The sequence below is a fragment of the Salvelinus fontinalis genome, chromosome 7 (assembly GCF_029448725.1).
Source record: "Salvelinus fontinalis isolate EN_2023a chromosome 7, ASM2944872v1, whole genome shotgun sequence".
NCBI classification, from domain to species: domain Eukaryota; kingdom Metazoa; phylum Chordata; class Actinopteri; order Salmoniformes; family Salmonidae; genus Salvelinus; species Salvelinus fontinalis.
The window spans coordinates 25,583,323-25,594,087 of NC_074671.1; the positions used below are offsets into that span (position 1 = coordinate 25,583,323).

At 43.9% G+C, this 10,765-nt stretch overlaps 1 protein-coding gene across 1 annotated transcript; it reads right to left on the minus strand.

Annotated features, from left to right (window-relative positions):
• Positions 1 to 1,556: 1,556 nt before the first annotated feature.
• Positions 1,557 to 7,023, minus strand: LOC129859280 (bucky ball-like). The gene is made up of 8 exons (XM_055928846.1): positions 6,813 to 7,023; positions 6,235 to 6,414; positions 5,838 to 6,034; positions 4,972 to 5,748; positions 4,092 to 4,836; positions 3,514 to 3,609; positions 2,022 to 2,138; positions 1,557 to 1,861 (listed from the first exon to the last, which is right to left on the minus strand). The coding sequence occupies exons 1-8, from the start codon at positions 6,817 to 6,819 to the stop codon at positions 1,830 to 1,832; spliced, it is 2,151 nt and encodes a 716-aa protein (XP_055784821.1). The 5' UTR covers positions 6,820 to 7,023; the 3' UTR covers positions 1,557 to 1,829.
• Positions 7,024 to 10,765: the final 3,742 nt, after the last annotated feature.

Consider the following 10,765-nt stretch of genomic DNA (forward strand, 5'->3'; position numbering starts at 1 on the left):
TGACCTGTTGCACCCTTGACAACCACTGTGATTATTATTATTTGACCCTGCTGGTCATCTATGAACATTTGAACATCTTGACCATGTTCAGTTATAATCTCCACCTGGCACAGCCAGAAGACGACTGGCCACCCCTCATAGCCTGGTTCCTCTCTAGGTTTCTTCTGTTAGGATTTATGTTTATGTACTATAGCCTGCTACCATATTGTTTGAAGATGAATATTGTTTTGTTACACACACACATAAACAATGCAGATGTTTGTGTGTGTATGTGTGTAAAGATTGAGCAACATAGAGTGCCTTGATGCAAAAGCTGTGGTCAATCTGGAGAGGGGAGAGGTGCATATCTCTAGGCCAACCAGGGAGGGTAGGACACTGGACAATACCAAATAAGGAACTGTTTGAGTGTAGGATCTGGGGGGAGACACAAGACGGATCTAATCTACGCAACGACCAGATGCGGACAGATGAGAGCACCAAGGGACTGGGACCAGTCTGAGTGCCAGCGATAGGCTGAGCAAAGTTTAAACCGCGCTCAGCTTCTACTGTGATAGGCCAACGGACGGGTTGGAACTAAAGCTGTCATAGTATAAAAACTGTTGTTTGAGCACGTTCCAGTTCTGTTTTACCCTGCGCGGTGATACAGCGTACCCGTATATACGAAAATTGCATTTACCATTTATCGCTCGAGTTTAATTAAAATACTTAAAGTATATTCGGTGACTCTGAATCACATTTTGTCCTGATACCAGATTTGAACTGACGCAAAACTCTTTCACTTCTTAGGTTCTGGCCTTTCTTGGGAGTTTTTCCTAGCCACCGTGCTTCTACAACTGCATAGCTTGCCGTTTGGGGGTTTAGGCTGGGTTTCTGTACAGCACTTTGAGATATCAGCTGATGTAAGAACGCCTTTATAAATACATTTAATGGCGCTCATTGGGCAAGTTCCTTTTGCACGACCGGGTGCCACGGGTGAGCGGAGTTTGGTATTTTAGAACATTCCATTGGTACATTTACACAAATGCATGTATTGCTTTCGCTGTAAAGCATCATTTCAAAATCAGATGACAGATGGATTAACAAAAGGCTAAGCTGTGTTTTGCAATATTCCACTTGTGATTTCATGAAATTATATTTTATGATTACCCTCTGGCGCTAGGCTACGCTATGCTAGTCAGGGTTTTTAATGACAAACCCAGATCCAGGATGGGTAGCAATGAAAGGTTAAATTAAATCTCCAGGCACCGGGCCATGCAAAACTCTCGCCCGTTTTCACTTGCATCATTACCAGTAAATGTATACAGCTAACGAGAACTAGCTTGCACGTCAGTAATTGAAAGCAATAACTGTCATTTGCAATCATAGCCTAAATAAGACTGTCAGCAACTTCACAAATGCTATGGCCAACTGACAAAATCCTACATGGCAATAGCATTGCCTCATGTCAAGTAATCTAATATTTGCCATTTATCAAGTTCTTCTGTTTTCTAGCGTACCATTTTTTAATTCCAAACCATATGAACACTTACTAACAGGTGTAATAAACCACAGCCAGGTTAGGGTACAATGAAATTCATTTTAATAATGCACACACTGGTCAAGCAAATCAACATTTCAAAGCCACCAACCCTGTGCTGGTGAATAAGTAGGTATTTTACCCACAAAAATACAGTGCTGTGTCTAAAGACCTGAAAGTGTACTTTATTAGCCAAGGAGACTTTAACCAATTCTCCTTGGTTTATCACCCCAAAAAATAAGTGTCCATCTATATTGTGCAATCTACTTAGTGCTCTTTTTCTGTGCCATTTTATTTGATCAATGGTGTGACATTAACATCTTTTGTCTCCTCTCTTGGTGGACCCTGGAAGAAGCAGAAGAAGAAAATTAGTAAAGGATTCATACAACAACATAACACACAGCAAGGTCTTAGTGCACTGTAAAAGGGAATGTGTTCCATTTAGGATGCAGCCCAAGTATTGCCAATAGTGAAACAGCAGAAGATTAAAGAAAAAAAACATTACCCTTTCCCCTGTGACATCGTGGTGGCTCCTCTTCCTCGTCATCATTGTCCTTTTCCTCATCTCGCACTCTCTGGTACACCAATGGTTTCCACAGAGCTTTCCTCAATGCCAGTCTTTCTGAACAGAACCAGACCTGAACATTATGCATTTGCTTCACCAAATGCATGCTTTTCAACCGTTCGCTGCCTGCACCCGCACGCCCGACTAGTATCACCACCCTGGACGGTTCCGACCTAGAATATGTGGACATCTATAAGTACCTAGGTGTCTGGCTAGACTGCAAACTCTCCTTCCAGACTCATATCAAACATCTCCAATCCAAAATCAAATCTAGAGTCGGCTTTCTATTCCGGAACAAAGCCTCCTTCACTCACGCCGCCAAACTTACCCTAGTAAAACTGACTATCCTACCGATCCTCGACTTCGGCGATGTCATCTACAAAATAGCTTCCAATACTCTACTCAGCAAACTGGATGCAGTTTATCACAGTGCCATCCGTTTTGTTACTAAAGCACCTTATACGACCCACCACTGCGACCTGTATGCCCTAGTCGGCTGGCCCTCGCTACATGTTCGTCGTCAGACCCACTGGCTCCAGGTCATCTACAAGGCTATGCTAGGTAAAGTGCCGCCTTATCTCAGTTCACTGGTCACGATGACTACACCCACCCGTAGCACACGCTCCAGCAGGTGTATCTCACTGATCATCCCTAAAGCCAAAACCTCATTTGGCCGCCTTTCCTTCCTGTTCTCTGCTGCCTGCGACTGGAACGAATTGCAAAAATCTCTGAAGTTGGAGACTTTTATCTCCCTCAACAACTTTAAAAATCTGCTATCCGAGCAGCTAACCGATCGCTGCAGCTGTACATAGTCCATCTGTAAACTACCCACCCAATTTACCTACCTCACCCCCATACTGCTTTTATTTATTTACTTTTCTGTTCTTTTGCACACCAGTATCTCTTCTTGCACATGATCATCTGATGATTTATCAATCCAGTGTTAATCTGCTAAATTGTAATTATTCCATTTATTGCCTACCTCATGCCTTTTGCACACATTGTATATAGATTCTCTTCTTTCTACCATGTTATTGACTTGTTTATTGTTTACTCCATGTGTAACTCTGTGTTGTTGTCTGTTCACACTGCTATGCTTTATCTTGGCCAGGTCGCAGTTGCAAATGAGAACTTGTTCTCAACTAGCCTACCTGGTTAAATAAAGGTGAAATAAAATAAAAAAATAAAAATGCTCTCACATTCATAGAAAACACATCTGAAGTCATACCTGTCAGGCGTTTGGGTGCTGATTTAGTGTCTGTTTTGCATTTTGGACCACAACGAAGAAGGTTACATGGATGGGGGGGACCTGATCATAGATCAGCACTCCTACTCAGATTATTGACACATGGCCCCAGGTCAATGCTGCAGGTACTTAGGACAGCTAAAGAATATCCATTAAAATCTAATGATCGGGATTGGTTTATATTACCTTGCAGTGAGGCGTGTGGTTTTCGTCTGGGCTTGGCCGTACCTCTCTCCCGCCTACCCGGTTCTGAAGTCTCAATGCCCTCTCTGCATACTCCATCTAGAGAGAGCATATCTATGGTTTAGTGTATATCTAACAGTATAGCTTCCGTCCCTCTCCTCGCCCCTACCTGGGCTCGAACCAGGGACCCTCTGCACACATCGACAACAGCCACCCTCGAAGCATCGTAACCCATCGCTCCACAAAAGCCACGGCCCTTGCAGAGCAAGGGGAAAAACTACTTCAATGTCTCAGAGCGAGTGACGTCACCGATTAAAACGCTATTAGCGCGCACCCCGCAAACTAGCTAGCCTTTGCACATCGGTTACATATAGGGAAATCAAAATCAGCCAACTCTGGCCCCAATAATGCATGAGTAGTGCGATGTTCCTATTTCAATGGGAGTCCATATTTAAGTCAATGATGCCCTAATGGGCATACTTGGGGCCATTAGCGTGAACCCATTAGTTTACTAATCAATTTGCAACGGTCGGAGGTTCTATGCCCGTTCTAGTGAATATATTTCTACGAAGAATACTTACCTTTGCATGTCCTGTGTTCCTTATCCCCTGCATCCTGCCCACCTTCCACCACATGGCCTTCATAATACTCCAGCTCTGCTCCCACCAGCACCATCTCTGGTTCCTCCTGCTGCTCCTCTGGTCCGACAGCCTCTCTACACTGGCCTCTCTTACAGCTGGGTTTGGGATGCTGTTGGATGTGTAGAGGCTGGTGTTTCTTGGGGACAGAGTGCTTCTGCACGACCACCCTAGTGGGGTGCGCACTCTCATCACACGTCCTTGCAGACTGTTGTTCCTGCTCGACAACTTCATCGGAATCCCCCGCCTCATCATCGGCGTACACCCTCGGGCTGTGATGCATTTTAACCCTGCTCGCCCCTCCTTTCAACAGGCTCGAGCCACAGCAGGCGCACAAGAGCTTCTTGGACTTAGGACAGACTTTGACCCCTGGCTCTCTGAGGTGCTCGACCTCCGCAGGGAACCTCCTCCCTGCGTAGACGGAGCTTCTGGGAAATCGATCCATGTCCTCCAGGTCGGTGGAGAACATCTCCTCTCGGGACGAGAGCTCATCCAGGGAGGGACTGAGGACGCTGAGCCTTCCGTGGGCTGTCTGTGGGGGGCAGTAGTAGGAGTAGTAGTGGTGACGGGCTGGGGAGGAGGTGTTAGTGATCTGGCTGGAGGACAGGGAAGCCTGGAGGCCTCCACACAGCAGAGCAGAGCTGGAGCTGGCAAAGCAGTCCTTCTGCAGAGCTCCAGCTGTCAGGACCTTGTCCAAATTAAATCCAATTAAAGTTTGTCATAATATAGAGAATACAATGAAATGCTTACAAGGTCTCAACAAAACCCTGCAGAATCAAAAAGAAAAAGAAAAGACTCAATTCAAATTATAGTAAAAAGTTACCTTGTCAAAGGGCAGATGGAGGATCTGGTAGGAAAGGTCAACATCCAGTTTAGACAGACCTTTCCTATCTGGAACATCAAATGTTTCTTCCCCACATTTAGTGTCCCCTAAGGCTTGCCAGTCAGAGGCTAGGGGGGATGGTAGTGACTTTGTGGAGAGCAGGTTGGAGCAGTGGCCCTGCCACCTAGATCCCTCAGTGGAACTGGTAGCATCTGGATTGGTGCCGTCCTCCTCTGCCTCGTTGTCTATGTTTTCAGGTCTGGGGCTGTCTTCTGACTGCGAGACAGCAGACTGGAGGCAAAGATTTTCCAAAGAACAGCAATGAAGAGACTCCGCCGCATGTTGCTGCGGGTCCAGGTTCTCCTCATGAATAGATGAGCTGTCCAATGGAGGGTCTTCGTCAGAGTCTACAGCCCAGCCCTCCTGACCCAGCCCGCCCAGGCTTCGGCTTGACTCACCGTCATAGACTGCCGCCGTGGAGTTACCGACGCTGAATAACCTGCCCATCGGAAACGACGACTGCAATTGGCTGCCTTCCAACTTACCACATGAGGCTCCATGACCACTGTGTAGGTCTCCCACCACCTTACAAGATTTCCTTTCCCCGTCTGGCGAGAATATTCCGGAAGACTGGGAAACGACACCGGAATCCAGCTCTTTCTCAGAACCCTGCATCTCGTTGGCCCGGAGTTTGTCCAGACATTCTATGAGCTTGTTGAGCGCATCACTCGGGTCCGTCTGAGCCTCAGAACAGACCACCTCTCTCTGGGTGTGATCCTGGTGGTGGTGAATTAAAGAACGAATGAATGAGAGAAAATATAAAATAGCCTTATTCATCTGTGCACAAGTTGCACAAGAATACATACATGATGGTGTGGTTGCTGCTGTTGTTGGCGGAACATGGGGTCATGCACAGGAGGTAGATGAAAATGAGGTGGTTCATACATTCGTCTGTAATCAACTGGATGCATGTGTGGCATGTGTGGGACAACATATCCACCAGGATACTGCATGTATGGGTATGCGGACATGTATGGACTAGGACGTCCAAAGGGATAAACTCCTGCGGAAAACATAAGCTTTTTTTAAAAGACAATATGACCATGCAGCAATATTTGCATCCAAGAATATCATTAACCAAGTCACTAATAATCCATAACCCACTCAAATTATGGTTTGAGAAAAACTGTATATCCCAAATGGAAGTTTAGGGTGCCATTTGATTTGGGACCCAAACAAAAAAAACATGAAAGGTAGGCCTACCGGATCCAGGAAAGCCATAGTGGTTGTATGGGTTATTCATATTATGCCACTGATTGTGATGATTATACATGTTGTCGTAAGGTTGAGAAGCCGGCTGAACATAGAAGAAGGGCCTTGGGTGATTGACCTGCCGCTGGTTATGCTGACCGCTTTCCATCGACTGTGGGTGTTTGCTCCCTTCTGTATATAATTATTGTCATTCCATTATGTTATGAATAATCAGTCTGAATAACATAAAATCAAGTTGTAGATCATATCAGTTAATTCAGAGCTTCAGAATCACAAATAATTGGTGCACACTCATAGTAGCCTAGTGCCAGACACATTGTGTCTAGAGATGCGGACTTGCCTGGAAACCCGACGACAACTTTCCTGATTCAAACGCTAATTTCTGCACGACGTAGAATTCTACGCAATTCAACGTTGGGTTTCCAGGCAAAACAATGACAGCAATGGAGTTGGCAAGAATATAAACAGATATAGGACCAGGCTACAGTGACAGACTTATATCCATATTTAAACTTTGAGAACACTTGACAGGTAAATAGACTAGGCCAAGGGAAATGTGATTGGCCTACCGTCCATTTTCTGATGTATCCAACGATTATCAAAATGAGAGCGCTGGAAACTAGATGAGGCCTACTTCACAATGTTACCACTACAAATTGGAAACACTTTTTTCCCTTCACTGTATCACACAATCAAAAAAGCATCCTACTGAGTAATTTTACTTGGTAGACTCTTGCAGAACTATACTAAAATCTAATCTTCAATAGTTTGAGCTACGGATATCTACCGTTCAATCAGTTTTATAGATTACACCTGTGCTCCTAATTAAAAAAAAAAACTTTTAAATGTACATTTCACCGAGATTTTCTTCCAGAAGATGGCGCCATTTGCCTTGGAGAGACATTTAGAGATGGACTGAGGGGATTCGATTAAGTTGCCCCGAGTTGAACCCGGCTATGGTCCGTCACGTGACCTGGCGAAGGCGGTGAGGGAGGCGTGCCGTGCTCAAATCGAACGGTAATTGCTCTGCTTGGTCATATTGTCAACAATGCAGCATGATGCATCGTTCATAAACATTCATCTCTTTTACATAGAATATATGTTCGAATCTTCAAACTAGTTTTAATTGAGGAGGCAGATAAAGCGGTTTTATCAAAAGCAATTAATTGTGCATGTGAAAAGCCCAAATCTTAGTCATTAATCCACGTGCTTAAAGCCCCCATGCAGTCTTTGTGGTTGTATTTTTAAATCATCACTTTATGTCAAATAAATCACTAACGAAAATAACTCAAAAATATATATTTTTATAATTTATTTCCCTGAGCCTCATTTGGCCCTTGAAATACTCAGTCTGATCGCATGGGTGTTAGGAAACAAATGTGAAGATATTTACATACAGAGCCCCGATCGGCTGATAGGTTGGTCTAGAGCCCATCCCCTTATTTACCAAGAGGGTTTTCATCTATATTTTTCGTATATGTTTATTTACCACCACAAACTGATGCAAGTACTAAGACCACACTAAACTAGTTGTATAAGGCCATACGCAAACAAGATAATGCTCACCCAGAAGTGGCGCTCCTTGTGGCCGGGGACTTTAATACAGGAAAACTTGAATCCGTTTTACCTAATTTCTACCAGAATGTCATTCAAAAAACTCTAGACCACCTTTACTCCAAACACACAGAGACACGTACAAAGCTCTCCCTCGCCCTCCATGTGACAAATCTGATCATAATTCTATCCTCCTGGTTCCTGCTTACAAGCAAAAACTCAAGCAGAAAGTACCAGTGACTGGCTCATTACGGAAGTGGTCTGATGACGTGGATGCTAAGCTACAGGACTGTTTTGCTAGCACAGACTGGAATATGTTCCGGGATTCATCCGATGGCATTGAAGAGTATACCACATCAGTCACCGGCTTCATCAATAAGTGCATCGACGATTTCGTCCCCACAGGGTTGTTACGTACATATCCCAACCAGAAGTCATGGATTACAGGCAACATCCGCACTGAGCTAAAGGCTAGAGCAACTACTTTCAAGGAGAGGGACACTAATCCGGAAGCTTATAAGAAATTCCGCTACGCCCTCCGACGAACCATCAAACAGGCAAAACATCAATACAGGACTACGGTTGAATCCTACTACACCGGCTCTGATGCTCGTTCTACATTGTAGAATAATAGTGAAGACAGCAAAAATTATGAAATAACACATATGGAATCATGTAGTAACCAAAAAAGTGTTTAACAAATCAAAATATGTTTAAGAAGGAAGAAGAAAAGAAATTCCAGAAATGTACTTTTAACAAAGTACACCTGTTAATTGAAATGCATTCTAGGTGACAATCTCATGAAGCTGGTTGAGAGAATGCCAAGAATGTGCAAAGCTGTCATCAAGGCAAAGGGTTGCAACTTTTGAAGAATCTCAAATAAAAATATATTTTGATTTGTTTAACACTTTTTTGGTTACTACGGCCTACCCCGGCCAAACCCGGACGACGATAGGCCAATTGTGCCCTGCCCTATGGGACTCCCAATCACTGCCGGTTGTGATACAGCCTGGAATCAAACCAGGGTCTGTAGTGACGCCTCTAGCACTGAGATGCAGTGCCTTATACCGCTGCGCCATTTGGGAGCCCCTTTTTCTAAAATGGATTAACTAAAACATTTTCACATATCAATCTTATACAATACTATATAATGACCAAGACATTTTTGCTAATTTATTACAAATTAAAAACAGAAATACCTTATTTACATAAGTCTTCCGACTCTTTTTGCTATGAGACTTGAAATTAAGCTCAGGTACATCCTGTTTTCAGTTATCATCCTTGAGCTGTTTCTACAACTTGAATGGATTCCACCTGTGGTAAATTAAATTAATTTGACATGATTTGGAAAGGCACACACCTGTCTAATATAAGGTCCCACCATATGACAGTACACGTCAGAGCATAAACCAAGCCAGGAGGTTGAAGGAATTGTCTGTAGAGCGTCCGAGACAGGATTGTATCGAGGCACAGATCTGGGGAAGGGTAGAAAAAAATTCTGCTCCATTGAAGGTCCCCAAGAACACAGTGACCTCAATCATTCTTAAATGGAAGAAGTTTGGAACCACCAAGACTCTTCCTAGAGCTGGCCACCTGACCAAACTGAGGAATCAGGGGATAAGGGCCTTGGTGAGGGAGGTGAGTTCATCTGTGGAGATGGGAGAACCTTCCAGAAGGACAACCATCTTTGCAGCACTACACCAATCAGGCCTTTGTGGTAGAGTGGCCAGACTGAAGCCACTCTTCAGTAAAAGGCACATGACAGCTCGCTTGAAGTTGGCAAAAAGACACCTAAATGACTCTCAGACCATGAGAAACAAGATTTTCTGATCTAATGAAACCAAGATTGACCTGAATGCCAAGCGTCATATCTGCAGGACACCTAGCACCATCCCTACGGTGAAGCATGGTTGTGGCAGCATCATGATGTGGGGATGTTTTTCAGCAGCAGAGACTGGGAGACTAGTCAGGATCGAGGGAAAGATGAATGGAAAAAAGTACAGAGAGATCCTTGATGAAAACCTGCTCAGAACCTCAGACTGGGGCGAAGGTTCACCTTCCAAAAGGACAACGACCCTATGCACACAGCCAAGGCAACGCAGAAGTGGCTTCAGGACAAGTTTCAATGTCCTTCGGTGGCCCAGCCAGAGCCCGGACTTGAACTCGATCTAACATCTCTAGAGAGACCTGAAAATAGGGGAAAACATATCTGCACAGGAGAATGGAAGAAACTCCCCAAATACAGGTGTATCAAGCTTGTAGTGTCATACCCAGTAAGATTTAAGTCTGTAATCGCTGCCAAATGTGCTTCAACAAAGTACTAAGTAAATGGTATGTAAATGTGTAAATATGTAAATGTGATATTTAAGTATATATATTTTTTTACATCTGTTTAAGCAATTTTAGAATAAGGCTGTAAAGTAACAAAAGGTCAAGGGCCTGAGTACTTTCTGAATGCACTGTGTGTAAATATATTTTTTCTTACTTACTTTTAAATCAGCATTTTTTGGTTAAGGGCTTGTAAAGTAATCATTTCATGTTAAGGTATTCTGCAAACGTGACAAACATTTGATTTTACCCAGATGAACAGTCATTGGTCTATTATAATCAGATCATATTGTGACTCATGATGTGGGCCAAAAGGTCCATCCCACCTACATGAAATTCCAGGCATTGTTTTCCCTCTAACACAAACATTTCATTATCATAATTTTCACAAATTCAGTGTTATCGACCTCATAGTGTGAATATATCTTTAAAAAAAACAGGAAAACACGTTTTAAACTGCACTGCCTCTTTAACCTATGTCACTGTTGTTTTAGGCAGACTTTGCCGTCGCCCGCACAGGACACCTGGCTCACGCCCGGGATGTCCCGGTTCCAAATCGAATACAATCAACACTAACCCGGTACACCCGGGGCATGTCCGGAGCATTAATATAATGCTCCGAGACTGTTTTTGGGCGCGT

Bases quoted from the DNA above. Each gene is read 5' to 3' on its own strand.
- LOC129859280 (XM_055928846.1), bottom strand. The intron at 6,035-6,234 runs GTAGGCCTACCT...TGTTTTCCGCAG, and splicing joins CTATGGCTTTCCTGGATCCG to GAGTTTATCCCTTTGGACGT. The intron at 1,862-2,021 runs GTAATGTTTTTT...TGCTTCTTCCAG, and splicing joins ACGATGTCACAGGGGAAAGG to GGTCCACCAAGAGAGGAGAC.